A 20202-nucleotide genomic window follows, 5' to 3' on the forward strand; every position below is an offset into this window, starting at 1 on the left:
ACTTTGGGGAAATATATACCAAAAATGTTGTCCAAACCCATCAACTTTCTGATTTTCTGGCAATTTTGAGGAGATACTTCAATCAAAAATTATCCTTAAAATACTCAGGATTTCCATCAATAGAGTCAGGTAAGACATGTAATTTTCCTGGAGATTTTTGACAAGTAGTTTTTGGTCAGGTGTCCTTCAGACCCTGAATTACTACTGAAGTATTAATGTAGTACTATTTCCTTAATGCATATCCTAGTGCATTGAACAATTTAAGCTTGCAAAAAGTTCATTTGGGATTCTATGGCATAAAGCTTCCTATGACTATTAGGGAAAAAATCAACCCCATGACCAAAACTGCATAAATATAAGACAGGAGTGACTTCCTAAATGGGTGTGGAGAAAAATCTAGTTTTCCACTGTCTTTATATCAAGATCACTGACTACAGGGGGAGAAGGGGTGTTCTATTTCCACTGTTTTTGTCTTGTCTACAACAGTATTTTTGTCTTAATTTTTAACTTTTTAATCTTTCATCTCTGCCCACTAGAGAGTGCTAAAGGTAAAGGTATCCCCTGTGCAAGCACCGAGTCATGTCTGACCCTTGGGGTGACGCCCTCTAGCGTTTTCATGGCAGACTCAATACGGGGTGGTTTGCCAGTGCCTTCCCCAGTCATTACCGTTTACCCCCCAGCAAGCTGGGTACTCATTTTACCGACCTCGGAAGGATGGAAGGCTGAGTCAACCTTGAGCCGGCTGCTGGGATTGAACTCCCAGCCTCATGGGCAAAGCTTTCAGACGGCTGCCTTACCACTCTGCGCCACAAGAGGCTCATAGAGAGTGCTAGAAAATTGAAAAACCAAACAAAGCTATGTAGAAAGAAATAAGATAAAATAACCTAAATATGTCACTCTTGTGCCCTAGTTATTTGCTTTCAGGAATATAACTGGAGTTTACCATTTCCTTGATACCCAGGCCCATGATTACAATGGGTACTGAATTCTGTATTGCCCACCTGGAGAGGTTGAGGTATGTATATGGGTAGGTAATTTATAAGACGAGTGCATATAATAAATCCAGTTCTAAAAGAATGACTAATAATTCAAAGCATGACATTTATAGAGATTAATGTAACAGAAGGTTTATTAAGACTTCAAGTATGCCAACTGAATATGTTTGTTTTTATCTGCAACAGGTTACTATGGAAGCAGGAACTGTGTTTGGGCTTATAATTAGTACTGATGACTTTAGCAGATGATTTTTGGTGCCTTCAGAAGTAGATTTGTGGAATAGGTAGATTCCAGGCCATAAAGAGATATATGGGTCAGAACTAAAGCCCTGAAATGGACCTGGAAGCCAGTAAGAATAGCCATGAAATTGTCACCTACTTTCCAATTTTATTCAGAAAGCATGGTGCAGTATTTTGTACCAAGAGAACTTACAGAACTCTATTTAAAGTATATCCATGTCCAGTTCATTGTTGCAGTTAGCTCTAGAAGCTACACAAGTAGTAATAATCAAGTTCCCAGCCCTCTAGGAAGGAATGCAATGATGTATCAGATATAGCTGATAAAATACACTTCTGGCTACTTGCATCACCTCTTTTCCCAGGAGCAAGAAATATTCAAGTTGTACAACTGGGATAACTGCCATGTCATCAATAGCCAGGAAATCCACAATTTTCTCCAGCATTTTCTTTATCTTTTAATCCAGCTTTAATCTGTTGACAGGGCCATAGATGCTTGTCACCAAAATAAGAACAGCTTATTTTCCACATGCAAAGAATTTGATTGATGCCATGATGCCTGCTGTAACCGAATACATACAAGCCAAGAAAATTGCTTCCGGGCACAGAGAGGAATAAATTTGCTGGCCCAAATGTAAGTGCCTTCCTGTGCCAATTTATGTGATTCTCTCATATCTCAACTGCTCTATATATTTATTTTCTATGTAACAGAGACAACTGTTCCCACTTTTTTTTTTAAATCAAAAGACTAAAAGGAAACAAAAACCCAATCTGAAAGATCAAGCTAGGAACCTGAAGTTTGTGCAAATTGAAAATTAAAATAAAATACAATTATTGTCTAGTGCACATAAATAGAATTAAAAACTACAAACAATATTATCATTAAAAACATAACTCCAAATTTACAGCAACCTATGAAATCTTGCACATACAATTCCCAAGAATAACACTAATGGCTACATATTCTATGACCAATGACCAAGCATGTTTTGACCCAGAGGGCCTTCATCTTGCCAAAAACATAGTATTGACTTAAGGCAATCTTTTTCAACTTTTTGACCATGGAATAGTTCCTGAAATCAATTTTCATCTTCAAGGCCCACTGGAAGTGATGGCAGCTGGCCACACCTCCCTGTCATGCCCCAGAAGTGACATGTCATCAGGAGTGACATCAACACGCACACCCTTTGTTTTTAGTTTATTGCTTTATTTATTGTTTTGACTTATTGCCCGCCACTCTCATAACTGGCTTATGGTGGGTTATAACACTCTGTGTTAAAAGCCCCATTAAGCCCCCCCCCCATCCTTTTGCTCCTTTTCCCACCTTTACTACAACTATTGTGGCTCCACCTCATGTAGGATGGAAAGAAGGGCAGGAGTTGAGAAGACAACCCAGATCCCCCCATACCACATCACAACCATATCCCCAGCTTTGATATTTACACCCACAGCCTACCCACCACGGCCTCTGAGTGGAGGCAGCCAGTTCCCTAGCTTGTGGCCAAGTCCATTACAGCAGAAGGGGAAAAGCTCCAGACCCCCTCTAGAGCTCTGGACCCCTGATTTGGAATCCTTAACTTAAGGCGTCAAAAGAACTGATACAGAGGTGTGGCTAAAGATGTCGTCCTGAGGGGATTGCAGTGCAATCACTGGAGCCTGACAGGGGCCAATTGTGGAAGCAATTGGCAGAAAAGAGGAGGGGTATGCAAACCCCACCTCACCTTTCTACCCAGGAAGCCCTAGGGAACTCTTGGGGCCATCTCCAATCCTTTAGGGAGTATATCTCCCTGGATTACAGGTTGTCAGCGTTTCGGGTCAAGAGGACGACTGCCATATTCTATCTTGGACTTTTCTTTCTTTCTTTCTTAAAGAATCTGCTCTAACCCTCCACTACGATTTACTGCAAATGAATGCTGTGAACTGAGGGGAGGACATCTGCTAAATTCCAAGCCATCAATTAACGCACAGAGACCGCAAGTATTTCTCTGTTTTTTCGTCTCTCTTTTCCCCCCCTTTAGCTCTGCCTGAAGCCACCTCATTATGAGGCAGGCTAATTCTCTTTCCTAAGCAGAAGAAGGACTTAAATCAACTCAAATTAATTAGCAATAGCTCTTACTGCAATTGTTTTGGTTTTCGGAGATAAGAGATAAGAGCCGTGAATGGGAAGATCTCATGAGAATTCTGCTCCAGTACGAGAATATCTGCTTCACTGGCTTCAATACGTCACTTACTAGTGCCAGGAACGTCAGAGGACAAAACAGACTTTTGCTCTCGCCTAGGACTGTATAGGACTTCTACTGGCTATTTGCAAAATTGTTTGAGGTTGGTTGCTGACTTACAAGCCTAAAACATGTCTATGTTAAAAAGAATGGCTCATCTAATAGAGAAACAAACCCAAGATTTGAAAGCATTCACAGAAGGATTGCTTAAGAATATTTTCAAGGAGATCCAAGACAGCAAGGAAGAAGTCTCTAACAGGAATGATGGATCAATAACAGTGGTTGATGATAGCTCTAAACAAGGTGGAAAACCATCAGCAGAAGAGAAATCAGAAATTTTGGAGATGGAAAAGGGGATGTCGGAGCCTTGCAACCTAGATAAGGACACCCTTAAAAAGACATACAGCCATTTCAAAGCAGCAGTACACAAGAATCAATCAAAAGATATATGGATCAGCTGTGAAAGTAATCAATTTAAAGGAGCTTTTGGGGGGGAAATTGTATTAATATTGGAGTCCAGGAGGTGCAACTGCCTCAAGATTAATCGATGCATACTCTGCGGGAAAGAGTACAACTGCACTTTCTATACCAAAGGCCAACTGGACAGAACATAGGCCTACGGGAACAACAAGATGCAGCAAGCCTCGATATGAGACCCCCTTAAGAAGACCGGGGAAGGGAAAGGAAAAGCAATGGTTGAATTTTTTTTTCTTTTTTCCCCCTTTCCTTCTGTAGGCACATAGGCAATATAATCGTAAGTGCCGGAAATATAAAACGGGGTTTTTTCCCCTTTCTCTCTTCTTTATTAGTGTATTGCTATAGGGCCAAAGTTCATACTGTTCTGCAAAAAATGTTCAATGTTAAGCATTTAACTAAAATCTGAAAATATACCTGTTAGGATGGCTCTTAGAATGTGTCAAGTATAAAATGTTTTATAGATGTATGTGACACTAAAAGTGACTGTAATAATTACTAAAAACTATGTTAAGCATTTAATTTAAATCTGGAAATATCTGTCAGGATGGCTCTTAGACTGTGTCAAGCAGTTAATGTGGGGTCTAAGATCTTCTAAGTAAGCTGAATCTGTATTATTAAATATATCTCCGCAGTGCTTCCCAGCTTAAACTTAAAGCTTAACTAAAAGGAGACACCTAATGGAGTAGGTTTAAGTATAACAAATGAAGACTATATTTTACTGTTCTTTGTAAGTTTATACTATTATGTAATTAGTGTGGGGTCTTAGATTTCCTATGTAAGCTGAATCTGTATTATTAAATATATCTCCGCAGTGCCTCCCAGTCTAAACTTAAAGCATAACTAAAAGGAGGTACCTAATGGAGGGGGTGTAAATCTAACCAATGAAGACTTTATTTTACCATTTTTTGTATTAACAACTTATACTGTCTCTTTTTTATAGAAGACTGGGGAAGGGAAAGGAGAAGCAATGCTTGAAATCTTTTTTATTCTTCTTCTGTACACGTTACGATAAAGCGAGGGTCTTTCCCCTTTTTTCTTCTTTACTGTTATAGGGCCAAAGTTCTACAAGAAATGTTCTACTGTTCTACAAGAAATGTTTAATGTTAAGCATTTAATTCAAATCTGAAAATATGGGGTTGAATATCTGTCAGGATGGCTCTTTGTGTCAAGTATAAAATGTTTTATAGGTGGTATGTGACACCAAAAGTAACTGTCTGGAAATGTGGTAACTAAGTAGGCCTCTTTTCCTAAATGTGGTGGAAATGTGAAAAAGCTTATAAATTCTGGGCAAAAGTTCATACTATTGCGTAGTTAACGTGGGGTCTTAGATTTCCTATGTATGCTGAAGTGTTGGAAATGTCACGATAAAGTGGGTTTTTTTACCCTTTTTTTTCTTTTTTATTAGTGTATTGTTATAGGGCCAAAGTTTATACTGTTCTACAAGAAATGTTCAATGTTAAGTACTTAATTCAAATATGAAATATGGTGTTGAATATCTGTCAGGAAGGCTCTTAGACCGTGTCAAGTATAAATTGCTTTATAGGTGTTATGGGACACCAAAAATGACCGTTAAAATTGTTAAAAACTATGTTAACAAATGATGGAAATGTGGTAACAAAGTAGGCTTCTTTTCTTAAATGTGGTGGAAACGTGAAAAAGTTTATAAGTTTTGGGCAAAAGTTCATACCATTGTGTAGTTAATGTGGGGTCTGATATTTCCTATGTAAGCTGAATCTGTATTATCTTTAACCCGATCCTAGCGGAGCGGATTAAATAATCGGTTAAGGCCTCTGCAGGTGGGCCCTGTCTGTGATGAGGAAGGGTGCCCATAGGCCCCTTCCCCTGGACTGACACTCGGAGGGCCCAATCGGCAGGCATGCAGCGCCTGCCGATTGGGCCCTCCGAGTGTCAGTCTGGCGGCAAGGGACCAATAGCGAGCTGCGTGCAGCACACCTCGCAATTGGTCCCTTGCTGACCGACTAACTAATCGGGAGGCGCGAAGCACCTCCCGATCCACCCCCCTTCCACCTGACCTACCTGCCGCCGCCATTGCCTCCCTGCCATGTGGTCCGGATGCACGCTCTCTCGCAGCGCGCCGTCCGACTGCCCACTGTCACGCCCCTGACCCTGCTTCCCCCAACCTTGGCCCTCGGACAATACGGCAGGACTGCCCCGCAATGCCACCCGACGCGCCGGCCAATGCCTGCTGCCGCGCCTGTGGCCCCGGGCCCTGCCGCGCAGCCGGCCACCCCGCACAGCCTACCACCCTCCAGCGCCGCCCCCAAGTGCTTTGACCCCGATAGGCCGCCGCCCCCTGCCGCGCCTGCTGCCCCAGCCCATGCCCCGCTGCCCTGCGCCCCGCCTGGCTTCCCACCCGGCCTCCCACCCTCCAGCGCCGCCCCTGAGCGCCTCGCCGACGACCCAACGGCCCGCCAAAACTCTTGGACACGACCAGGTAGGCCGTGCTGCCGGACCCCATCGCCCAGCCCGAGCCGCCCCAGTCCCAGCGCGCCTCCCCAGCCCCGCTAGCGCCCGCTGCATTAAGCTTGCAGCAGGCTTATTTACTAGTTAAATATATCTCCGCAGGGCCTCCCAGCCTAAACTCAAAGCCTAACTAAAAGGAGGCACTTAATGGAGGGAGTGTAATTGTAACAAACAAAAACTATATTTTACTATTCGTTGTATTAATAACTTATACTGTCTTCTATTCTATATTTCTAACTTTATGAAAATAAAAAAATATATATTAAAAAAAAAGAACTGATACAGACCAGCCAATATGCAGATGATGAACATACACAGATACCACCATGCTGTTTTTCTAACCAAATAAAAGATTTGCATTTTAATACGGGGCAAACTTAGAATCATGATTACTTCTTCAGACAGTCAATACATTTTAAGTCACAAGGCTTCAAGTACAGCTATAAAGCTAAAAACCATGCTAAGAAGAAGCAGGCATATCTTTTGACTCAATGTAGTTGTCCTAAAACTTAATTCAGTAATCTATTCATGTACAGGGAAAGAAACACCAGAAATGAGAATCCAACATTTACACTCATTTGAGATATTTTCTATACCATATACAATGCTTTCAATAAAAAGTAGTTTTTTGCTTACATTTTTAAATCACCCTTAATTCTCTTCTGTAGGAAAACATACCTTAAAGTAACCATGTGCACTGTTCCTTTGTCCCAGCCAAAATGCTGTGCCAACTGGCAATTCCATATAAGGTTTTTCTACCACCCTCTCATAAATTCTGTTCAAAAAGAAAAAGACATAATGCAGAAACAAAAAATAAAATCAATTTACTGCCTTTCCCTCAGTCTTTAAAACACTGCAGTTCCATAATCTACAATTCAGTTCCACACTTACTTATTGCAGTCCACATGCAAAATCAAGTGTGAAGCACTGATTGCTAAAGACAGACGGTGCCACTTGTCATCTGCCAAAATGTAAGGAAACACTTCTGTGTGTGACCGATGACTTCCTGACCGATAGTGCAATCTGATTTCGTTTCTATGACCACTGCTTTCTAGCTCCAAGTACCTGCACCAAAAATGAAATAGCAACTCATGAAATACGTTTACAGTGAGAAAGAATAATGCACCCTTATTTATAAGTAGAACTGAGGAAAATAGCATATATTCAGCATTACACAAACTTACACTTTGATCTGGAAAAAGATCTGCTTTCCCAGCATTACTTAGAGTAATACAGTTGTTGCTGTTGTTGTTGTTGTTGTTCAATTTATTCCCCGCCACTCCCTGGCCAGTTCGTGGCAGGTTACAGCATCTTATAAAATCCCCATTAAAAACATAAAATCTCAACATGATGGGAAACTCACTCCCAACCCCCACTACTAGCGGGATGGAGAAGGAGGTCTGATAATGTACTACTCAAACTCCGGGGGGCCATCGGTCTACCTCTCCAGCCCCAGCCTCAACCACAGACCTGGCAGAAGAGCTCCATCTTACAGGCCCTGTGGAATGCTGAAAGATCCCGCAGGGCCCACAGCTCATCCAGGAGGTAGGGGCCAGGACCGAAAAGGCTCTGGCCCTGGTTGAGGCTAGGCGTTCTTCCCTGGGGCTGGGAATGACCAGCAAATTTTCACTCGCAGAGCGTAAGGCCCTGCAGGGGGCATAGGGCGATAGGTGGTCCCTCGGGTATGTGGAGTCATTGCCAAAAGTTATTTATTTATTTATTTTATATACCACCCTCTCCGAAGGCTCAGGGTGGTTTACATGAAATGGGAACGATACAATTAACTCAGTTTGTAGTAATATGGTGACAACTGTAACAATAACAACAATATAATGATAATAATAAACACTGAAGAACAGTAGAATACTAGAATTGATTAACTCATACTGAGGCCCAGTGGTTATCTTATCTCTTGCTTCCAATTCAGAATGAAAAGGGTCCCAATCATTACTAACATGTGGTTCTTTGAAATATGCAATTTTGTTTTGCCAAAGAGATATTTGTTTTATTTCACTTTTTGCCTACAGAGCAAAAAACAGTAGTTTTTTGTTTGCTTGCTTTATCTGCTAGCCTAGCAAATTATACTCTTCTGCTTCAAGGTGTCTCAAACCACTCTAGTCTCTATATTAACAAAGCAGTTAACTGAAGTCAGCAATAAAAATTTATCTCTATAATAATTCACTTGTTTGTGGTCCCCCAAAATCATTTTTGCATTGGCAAGTAAAGTAAGCTAATTAAAGATTTGGCTGCTCACAAAATAGAAAATAGTGATAGAACATAATTCAGTTTAATCACTTCCTACATCTCACAAGTTTAAGAGAATATAAGATCATTCCTAACTAAACAAGCAAGATTAGATATAATATAAACCAGAGACCTCATCACAGTTTTTCCACTTTTCTAATTAACATGATAAGCAACAATTTAAAAAGTATTCAGAAGGCTGAGCCCTAACAGAAAATATGCGACAGTACAAAATCATGTTCCACCAATTAGGTTTCTTCCATACAATCTCATAGTGAAAAACCTATAAAGAGGAATGCACAAGAAATTAACTACTTAAAAGCTGTTCTCAGCATACTAAATAGCAATTAAACTACCATGTCCTTTGACAGGGATGTTAACTGGTAGGACTGCTCATTTGTGATCACAGCTATCATCCTTATCCATTGTTGTTCCTCTATATATTTCTGAAACAGCCTAGGTGGTGGGACGTGTCCAAGTTGGAATAGGGCCAATCAGGGTGCAGCCAGCTATGCCCTGATTGGCCCTGCCCCTGCAGCTCCTGCCCTCCGTCCCTGGACTCTAGACTCTTTGCTATCAGACGCCTCAGTGCCTGGAGCCAGCAGCAGGTAAGGGGAGAGGGCCCTGGGCAAAGGGTCGTGGTGGAGGCTTGTTAATGAGGGCCTCTTGGCCTGCTAGGCTGCACCTGCTAACAAGGGCCTCCCAGCCTGCTGACTGCCTGCTAAGGAGCTCTGCCTCAGCCCTGTTAATGAGCTGCAGCCCAAAGCCACTTTAAACTGCCTGGCCAGCAGAGGGGGCCCTTTCAGGGCCCGTTCTTAGGAACAGGCTTTGAAGCTAGTTTTTATTATAATAACTATTTAGCAGAACAAAGGGTCAATCTCTCTATACAGCCCCATGAGGTAACATTCCTTTCATATTAATGACAAAGTTTTAACTGATAAAGACAAATTAGATGGGATCTGACTATAGATAGCACAGGGTTATCAGTTGTCAGTGCTTGGCTCTTGTGACCCTTTCTTGTATGACCAGGGAAATACTAATCACCACTTTGTGATAGGGAGGATAGATCGATGCCCTCCCCCCACTGGCATCGATCTCGAGCCTTCTCCCGGCCGCTGGAGTGGCCTCGCTGTGTGTGTGATGCGGCAAGGCTGCTCCAGCGGCCGGGAGAAGGCGGCAGGCCCCCCTCCCCAGCAGCATCGATCTCAAGCCTTCTCCCGGCCGCTGGAGCAGCCCTGCTTAGCAAGCCGGGAGGTCCTCATTAACAGGCCCTGCACCATGACTCTTTGTCTAGGGACCTCTCCCCTCACCTGCTGCTGGCTCCAGATACTGAGGTGCAACTGAGAGCAAAGAGGCTAGAGTCCAGGCACAGAGGGCGGGAGCTGCAGGGGCAGGGCCTGATTGGCCCTATTCCAACTTGGACAGCTAGACATGTTCTATCCCCCAGGCTGTTTCACAAATATATAGAGGAACCATGGATATGGATATTAGAACTAGAAACTTTGTTTCTAAAATGAAGTTTGGACATTCAAATTTCTAATGAAAGGCCAAATGTCTACTGCACTGAAAAATCCTTATTAACCTATGAAACTTTGTGTACTTTGGACACCAGTAAATATATAATTTGTAAGTAGTAGAGTGTTTACTTGTGTAAATTTTTATTGTCTGGAATAATTAACATCCTATTGCCAAAACTCATTTTGTGCATTGCCAAGAGTTTTGAATTAAGAAAAGCATAGCCCTCAAAAGAAAACAGGCAGATATGGAAGGACATCCATCAGTTTAATGAATTGATATAAAACAAAAGCTTGAAGTCATTCCAGATTTCACAAAGAAGTTCAAAAAATCTTTTAACTCCTTCAAAACATTTCTGCTACCCATGGTGTCATGAGAGATCAAATGTTTCAAGAATGGCAAATAATACATTTTCCAAAAATAATTTTAAAAATTCTTCCCTTCTGCCTAGCAGTCCCCACACCCCAGCCATAACCAGTACTGGAAAGAGGAATAACTAAGCTTCCATAGACCAGAGTAGCCCTGAGACACACACCTGACAGATGCATACAAGACCATTTTGCTTGGCACTTATGGCCTGAGCAGTTGAGTTACTGGCAGCACTGTTGGGGCCAGTAGTGCAGGAAAATGGCAAATAGAAAGTCTTATGCCTGTTGTCACCTTCTAGACCTACACAACCAAAAGCCACCCAAGATGAACCCTTAGCTCCTGGCACCATCACTAGGGCTTGGTTGGTTCTAAGCACATCTGTGCAAGTACAAGCCGCATCCCCCTTTTTGTTTTGCAGAACATCAAAACTTTCATAAGTACACATTGTAATTTTAAAGTACATGAAACCAAAAGGTTGCCTGTCCCTGATATTAGAGCATACTGTTAGATTTCTGGCAAAGTAGGTTATAACCCATGAAATCATAGTCTTTAAAGTACCTCCATACTCCTGTACATTTTTAATTAAAGTATGTTTGAAATGAACATTTGAAACTCATGAAAACAAACTGGAAAGCAAAACTTAATGAAAACAATAAACCAAATAAAACTCGCCACATCCAAAGACAAGACAATAAACCAGAAAATAATTAAACCAAACATTAAGACAAGGGAGGGAGGAAGCAGGTAGAATTGATAGAACCATTAAATGTAGGGAAAACAAACAACATAAATAGAAATCTTAACAAAAATAAGTTATTGCTTGGCACCTCAATCATATCAAACTTGGCATCAGACACATGGATGAGAGGAGAGTTTTGCAGATGAGGCATCACTACTGAAAAGGACCTGCATTTTGTGCATACTCACTCTCTTCAACAGGTGGAGAACATGCAACAGGATTTCAGTTTTCAACTGAAAATGGTGGACAGCTTTTTATGGAAGATGACCTTTAAGTTCCAGGCCATTTATGGCTTTGTAGACAAGAGTCAACACATAACTGCTAAACTCTATAGTAAACATCTGTTATATAAATTAGAGGATTGGGAATCATCTAATTGTGTTATTTACCCCAATCAGGCAGGGTTTAGAAAAGGACAAAATACTACTGAACACTGTCAGACTCTTTTTCAACTTGCCACTTTAAGTATTAATGGTCCCACCAAAGCCCTTTTTGTAGCTTTCGTGGATTGGCCACAGCATTTGATACTATCAACAGAGCCCACCTTTGGGAAAAGCTAGCCAGAACAAACATTGATAAACTCCCGTTATTCGTCCTACAGACGTACATGCAAAAGTTAGATTTGGTATTTCTGGCTCAGTGACTGACCCAATTCCAATTCAGAGAGGAGTTAAACAGGGCTGTGTCCTGGCCCCCCCTGCTATTTAATCTTTATCTCAATGATATTGTTTTGAAGTTAACTGGACCAGAGTTTACTCCTCCCTCCTTTGGGCAGCAAAAAGTATCAATCCTATTATATGCGGATAATATGGTTTTAATTTTATGCACCTGCATTGGTTTAAAGAGACTGATTACAGTAATGAGAAGGCTCTTAATATAAATTACAACAAGACTAAAATCATGGTTCTTAGGAGGAGCACAAAGAGATTTAAATGGAACATCCATAATATTGTCATTCAAATACCTGGGATTGACTTTCACTGAGACACTGAGTTGGAACAACCATTTAGCCCTAATTAAGGCCTCCACTCTTAAAATAATTGGGGCCATATTAAGATTCTATGCATCTGAGGGTGGATTCCTTATTGATCCAGTGATAAAACTATTTGTAGCCAAGGCCTTACCCCATCTCATTTATGATATTGAAGTCTGGGGATGGAGGGATCACCTGATTTCTAGTTTGGAAGTGATTCAGAACCACTTCCTTGGAAGCACAAGTTCCTTGGAAGTGATTCAGAATCACTTCCTTAGACATATTTTGGGCTTACCTAGATGAACTCCTTCCGCACATATTTGTGCAGAATTAGGGCTTCCATCGATCAGGGCACAAGTCCACTTAGCTTTGTTAAACTTTTGGACAAAACATAGTTCAAACACTACCAATTTAATATTCAAGCAGTGTTTTGAGCTAACCTTGAATATTGACTTGCCTGCTATGATAAAATATGATCACAGTATTCCATCCCAGATGATTTATTAAGAGCACAAATTGATGGGTCTAATCTGAGACACTGGATCTTTAATAGTGATGCCATATTGGATAGACAAACAATAATAAAATCTAATTTTCCATTTGTTTAAACTATTCAAAAAAGTCTATCTCAGATCTGACTATTTAGTAACCATTTCTGTACCAAAACTTTGAATGGCTTTTTCCCATTTACGCTTTCAAGCTATGCCATCAGCTCTACTCTCAGGCCGTTTTTCTGGTGTGCCTATTGTCCTTTGCCTATGTATTTGAGGAGAACCTGCTGTTGAAGACCTCTGTCATTATGTTTTGGATTGTCCACTATACCTGGAACCGAGAACCAAATGTATTGAGAGATTTTTGAATGACCAGAACTTCCCTGAGAATTTAGACAAAATGGTATTTTATTATTGGATACTAACCCCCTAATCAGTTATAATGTCTCATTATTTGCACTAGCAGCAAGGAAAAGTCAAGCCAAATTTATGCCACTAGACAGCTAGAGACTCGAATTCTTATCATCTTTCATTATCTAGGGACCACTGCATAGATTGTTTTAGGGCAGTCAGGACTTACCCTGGGTGCAATTTGCTGCTGCAGGGAAGCAGTCACCTAAAGAGCACACAGGGAAGGGGACTACAAGTCCCATAAGCCCCTGGGGGTAGTAAGGAGGCAGAAAGGCATAGGCCTTTTTCCCTCTTCCCTGCTGAAGGAGTTGCCCACCCTCCCTCCCTGTTCTTTATGGTTGCGTGTTGTTAAAACATTGTTGTTACCGGTGATTTATTATTTTTTTTAAGGAAATATTGTTTTAAATAAATTTATCATCACAACTTGCGTTTTTTGGGCATGGGGAGGAACCATTGTTTGAGCAATCCCAGCATGTATGCTGGCATGTTCCAGTGGGGGGGGCTCCATAAGAGGCCGTGGATAAGTGGAGCTGGGTGGCCATCACTTATGGAGGATGCCCCTGAACCCAGATCCGCATTTACGGATGATTCGGAACCCGGTAGAGGTTCACGGTTTCATAATTTGGTCACCTCCCTGTAACATCCAGCAGGTCATTGGGGGCATGGGGAGCCTGGCGGAACGCCGGAGGGGCCTGTGCATACCTGCAGGATTAATCTGTGGCTGCCTTGTGGGTCGTGAGCCACAAGAGGGCTGGTTCCTAATTCCCCATGCTATCCAATGCTCAGTTTAATGTTGAATAAAGTTGTGGGCTGTTTAAAGCCAAATAAAAGAAATGTGTGGCTCTGAGAAAGTCTTCCCCTGCAAGGCAAATTGTTTTATTGTTTTTTTTTATATCAACCGCTATGATATTGCTAACATTGTAATGGCCTATAGCTGGAACCAATACAGTCTTATACATATATACAAGAGTCAACACTTTGAATTATGCCCAGAAGCAAATAAATTCCATCAGTTTATCCTTATAATTTGTAACATGGGTAGCCATGTTGGTCTCAACCAGCAGGACAAATTTAGAGTCGAGTGGCACCTTTAAGACCAACAAAGTTATATTCAGGGTATGAGCTCTCGTGTGCATGAAGACTTGAAGGTGCCACTGGACTCTAAATTTGTTTTTAAAAGTACAGTTCATCACTTGGACTTGAACATTTGGAAGCATTTTGCATAGGAATTATTCTATTTACATATTAACTCCAGGAGAAATGCTACCCACACTATTATACTGATTATTTAAGCAAAGCATACACCGAGATTTTCAGAGCAGTGGATATAAAATTTACTGAAATTCCATGAACTCTGCTTAGGATTTCACTGCCAATGTCTGAACAGATAGAAGATAATACACAGACAATAGAGAAAAATAGAATATATACATAATTATAACCAAAATAAGGTTGCAGCTGAATTGAAAATATGAGAGAACATCTGTCAGTGTCAGAGAACATCTAGTCTCCCTCCCAATAAGCACCTTTGCTCCTAAGCCCTAGACAACAAGGAAGTGCTCCCATACATTTAACTGATAGCGGATGAACCTGGATAATGGCTTGCTTTACACATGAAATGGAAGTATGCTGAAGTATCACTATTGCAAAATGCATTATAAACAAAAAGGCATCTTGCTGGTGCTACAACAGATTTATTGTAGCATTAGCTTTTGCGGTCTAGAAAACCCATCAAAATCTGAAGAAGAGAGCAATGACTCATGAATGCTCATATCCTGCCAAAAATTTTGTTAGTCTTTAAGGCATTACTGGACTCTTGCTCTTTTCAATCAAAACTTTGTTGCCATAAATCTGTCATGTCTATAACAAACCAGGAAACACCACCCCAAATTTTATATATATATATATATATATATATATATATATATATATATATATATATATATATATATATATCTATATATATATCTATATATATATCTATATATATCTATATATATATCTATATCTATATCTATATATATCTATATATATCTATATATATATATATATATATATATATATATATATATATATATATATATAATTGTAGAATATATATTAACAATGCTATTCTCTACATCCATAAGTAACACTTTCATCTAAAAACAATACACCACACAAAGAAGTACTCTACTATAGTAAAGGATAGGGGGAAATATGGTCTACATCACAATATACCATATTTGCCGGCGTACAAGACGACTAGGCGTATAAGATGACCCCCCAACATTTCCACTCAAAATGTAGAGTTTGTTATATACTCGTCCTGCGCCTGCATCTCCCTGTGACCGGTACTAGTGCGCAGGTGCACATGTGCGAGCTCTACATAGACAAGGGACGGGCCGGAGCGCCGCTGCTTCCCGCTGAGCAGAGCAGGCCGGTCATGCCGAAAAGGCTGGCATTCCTGTCTTGCTGCTGATGCTCGCCACAGCCACGCTGATGACCCGCCGCGGCTGCACTGGATACCGCGCGATACTGGATGGTATGTAGAATTAGGTGCGCGGGTATCGGGAGGCCATTATGGGCAGCTATGTCTATCCCAACTGAGGTGCACCCGGCGTATAGGATGACCCCCCACACACACACTTGGAGGCATGTTTTTCAGGGGGGAAAGTAGTCTTATACACCAGCAAATATAGTATATAGAAATAAAAATTGTTATTCACAATACCACAGTTGTAAGAATTGCAACACTTAATTCCTACAAAACCTATTGGTTTCAGTGAAGCTTATGATGCAGGGCTTTCAGGTTTGTCTTGTAAGTCTTCTATTTTTAAAAATTGTTATTACAATATCTTTTGGGAGCCTTCTGTTGACTGCAGCAACTGTATAACTATCTTGATAACACCCTTTTTACCTGTGACAGCAATTGTCATATCATGAAAATATCATTTATAAATGCCCTCAAGTCTTATAGCTTAATCTTTTATACTTAAAGAGATTATTGTGGGGATTGTAAACCACTCTGCTATTTATTATTATAGGTGTACCTCACTAACCTCTATGAATATTCACTATCCTACAAAGACACACACATACACACAACATGTTAGGAAGCACAACACCAAGTCCATGTATGCTCTGAACTGATGTAGGTCCACTGGCAACAATGACAGACTGATTTTATGTTAGATGAGGATGAAGCTTGCAATTATATGACAGGCCCACAGTGGAATGCCTTTTTATGCCCTTAGCAATAGGAGACATTTAAACAGTGACAGCTATGGCACTTTGTGTTGATAGATCTTAGCTTGTGGATTTCTACCCATTTACATTATCCACAATCATGTGCACCACAGCAATTGTCAGATAATACCACACATCATGTCACAGTGTATGTCCCATCCCTGAATATAATTACTAGAAAGCAAATCCAATCAGTTTCAACCAAATGTGCCTCCAGGCATATTTGTCTAGGATAATTTAAGTTCATTATGGCTTAATTTAAGCACATTTCAATATACCACTGAAGCAAAAAAATATAGACATAAGCACCCACCTATGATCAAAGTGGTGAAAAGAAAAAATAACTCCTGAATTTAAACGAGCTTGTTTGAGTGTCACCAAAACTGTAAATTCATGTTTATTTCTTAGCTTCTGGGAAAAAAGTTCAGCTTTCTCAGGAGATGCTTTCACGCTTCTTGAAGTACCTAAAAAGAGAGAGATGGAGAGAATGTGAGAGGAAATGCTACTATTTTACAAAAAAGTATTCTCTATATCAAAGGTATGTCAAGTGCACATGTAAATATAATTACCAGCTTTAAAATACTGTTTGCTTAAAACACAATGTACTCCTGCAATGCCTTCAGCTATCTCTCAGGCCTTAACATGGAATCTCATGACCGAGTCTATCTGCAGCATCATAGGAGCGGGGTGGGCTGAAAGAAAGCAAGGGGTCAAACTACACCACCAGAATGCCCCCACAGAACTGTACTCTGTCTGGCTGCTGGTGTGGTGATGTCAAAGGGCAATGTTGGCACAAGCTATTGCACCAGTGAGGAAAGGGGCATAGCAGGAATTAGGCAGCTCCCTAATCTGCCCTAGCCCAGGATTACATTTCAGACCAAGCCAAAATGTATGGAATCCAAAGCTACAGCATAGCCTGTAGGCACCCACATAATGGAACTGACCAAGCACACACACATGCACCCATAAACATGCACAGTTCAGCCCACAAACCTGAGTAGAGCACAGGTTGTAGACAACAACTGCAACCAATCACCTCCTCCAAGTGGTAGCCACACCTCCTCCCTTGCACCCAATCACAGGACCACCCCCCCCAGTGCTATATAACTTCCACAATGAAAAAAAAATTCCATGTGGGCTGTAGAATGCTAGTGCTCTTGTTGCAAAGAAAAAATTCTGTAAACAAATAACTGTTATCAAGCTGAGTCCTAATTTCAAAGTGTATTTTTTCAACACAAACTCCTGTTGATGCTGATAGCAAGGAGTAAAGAAGGCAGTAAAGAACTAGCCACCAGTATTTTGCCAATTTAGATCCGGAAAAAATTATTTTCAACTTATCTTTTTGTAGCCCATGACTATAACAGCTCAGCTACAAAACATAGTCTATTGCATAGTCTATCTGAGATCGTTCTGAATTCTGAGCATCATCCATGCCTGCCCTACCCTCGGCTGCTCCAGTCTGGCTTCAGGGTGCATCGGACGAGCCGCAAGGGAGTGGCGGGCTATAAATCTAATAATAATAATAATACTAATACTACTACTACTACTACTACTACTACTACTACTACTACTAATAATAATAATAATAATAATAATAATAATAATAATAATTCCTCTCAACTCCCATCTGTTCCTGGCTGCTGGGGGCGCCTCCTCTGCTGCTGCACTGTCTTGTCCCCAGAGTTCAGCTCTGCTTCAGCTGGCACCATAGTCCAGCTCTTTGCTGCCTACTCACCTGATTTCCCAGATGTTGCCACTGTTCAATGACATCTGCGTCTTACGGACTATCTGAGTGAGTGCCTCCCATGTTTCTGCTCCAGACCCAGCTCAGTTGGGCTTTCAGTCAGAATATTGGGGCTGTTTTTAAGTTCTGCCTGCCTTCCAGATTCCTATCCCATCTGTGGGGTTGTCAGGCCCTTCCTCTTCAGGGGCATAACTCACTCAAGTTGTTCTGCCACTTACTTCTCTGGTCTCCCTGACTCTGGACACTAAATAAAACCATCTTCAGCTGCCTCCTAAAAATCTACAGCGAGAGGGGCCAGGGTTACCTTTCTAGGATGGTTGTTCCAAAATCATGGGGCTCCCAGGGACAAGGCCCTCTCTTGTATACTAAACAAATAAGCTTCTTTGATTGATGGGACAATCAGGAGGGCCTCTCCCAGTGATCCGTATTTCTATGCAAGAACATGTGGAAGAAGACAGCCCTTCAGGCACCCTAGTCCCAAGCCATTTAGAGCTGTAAAGGTCAAAATCATCCCTTGGAATCGGCTGGGGAGCAGATTGATAAAAGTGTAATGGTTATAATTTCAGGGTCACATGTTCCTGATAACCTGGCCTACAGCATTCTGTACTAGCTACAGCCTCTGGACACTCTTTGGGGATGTATTCTAGGCATGGGGAGGTTGGTTTGGGCACCCCATGAGAGGTTAAACCTTAGAGTAGTATAGGGTCATCATTCAACTTTCTTCCCCTTTTGTGGGGAAGCTACTACTGGCCTTGGAGAGGAATTTGAGCACCAAGGTGTACTCATTGGACCAATACACATAGCTTTCTCTGTGGCATACACTCCCCAAATTCAGAAGGGACTCTTTGGGGAAAGGAGTTCGTTCCTTGCCCTTTGGGGAGATGGGATGTGTCCCACAGTGCTTTGCCTATCCTGTTGTTGCTCAATAAATTGTGCTTCAACTGTGAATTTGCCTCCATATTTACTGGGCTGAAAAAGTCAGTGGGAGTCTCCTCAATAATGCATGATCCTGCCCTAGAATCATAGTGTCATGGAAGTGAAAGGCACCTTCAGGGTCATCTAGTCCAACTCCCTGCACAAAACAGGAAACTCTCAACTACCTGCCCACCCACAATGACCCCAATTTCATGCCAGATGATTCCCCCCACCCCAAATAAAATACAGAATCCCTAGTCAGTCTGGCTGGAGAAAATTCTCCTCCCCCAAACTGATTATTGGCATTTCCCTGGGCATGCAAGAAAGGGCCACAAGAGCCAAACACTGATACAACCCTTCCTGCCCACCCACTCACAATCTGCCTCTGCTTAAAAATTTCCAAAGAAGGAAAACCCACCTCCTGAGGAAACCTGTTCTACTGAGGAACTGCTCAGTCAGAAACTTCTTCTGGATGTTTAACTGAAAATTACAATAACACTAACTTATTAGTTAAAATCTCATTCTCAAACACATTAGTCCTAATATAAAAAGTTTACTATGCAAGGTTTAACACTTGCAGAACACTTGCACCTTCATGCATTTGATTAGCCAAGTTTTACAGCCAAATAATGTTATTAGTTCCTTGGGATGGGTTTGAGACATTTTGCTGGTAGCGAAAACCCATCCACCTCCTTCTAGCTTTTGTTCACAGGGTTCAGCTTTGAATAGCTAGGAGAAAGCAGTGTAAGCAACTCTCTGATGATTAGAGATGTCCACTGAATATGTTCTTTGGTTTAGTTTGAAAAAGGAAGGAGCATGTCTAAGGATTTGGTTATTTGTGTATGTGAAATCCATCTCAGATCATCAAATATGTCCACAGCAGCTTTTCTGAACTTTACACTGACCAAGTGCATTTCCATGTTTGAAATTTGTTCCTGTGACAGACCATCCATCCCAGCAGATTGATCAAAAATCTTAAGAGGCTGTGTTCTCATCGCTGCTGGTTTGTCCCAACCTTGCGGAAAATATCTTCACCAGTCAGAATGTGGTACTTCACAATAACACTGCATATTTCCAGTCCAAGTTTGGAAGAGAAATTATGTAAAGTAATGAAATGTTTATCCCCAGTCCCACACCACCACATATGTATCATTTAATAAC

General features: G+C 41.3%; 1 protein-coding gene across 4 annotated transcripts in view; it reads right to left on the reverse strand.

Annotated features, from left to right (window-relative positions):
* Positions 1–20202, reverse strand: part of NELL2 (neural EGFL like 2) — a 158695-nt gene that overhangs the window by 120000 nt on the left and 18493 nt on the right. For all 4 annotated transcript variants that reach the window (XM_077338628.1, XM_077338626.1, XM_077338629.1 and 1 more), the window contains exons 3-5: positions 16696–16846; positions 7304–7477; positions 7091–7187 (exon numbers count right to left, since the gene is read on the reverse strand). In XM_077338628.1, the coding sequence (XP_077194743.1) occupies positions 7091–7187; positions 7304–7477; positions 16696–16846 (422 nt within the window). The remainder of the gene's footprint in view (positions 1–7090; positions 7188–7303; positions 7478–16695; positions 16847–20202) is intronic.

Source organism: Paroedura picta, chromosome 5 (genome assembly GCF_049243985.1).
Source record: "Paroedura picta isolate Pp20150507F chromosome 5, Ppicta_v3.0, whole genome shotgun sequence".
NCBI lineage: Eukaryota > Metazoa > Chordata > Lepidosauria > Squamata > Gekkonidae > Paroedura > Paroedura picta.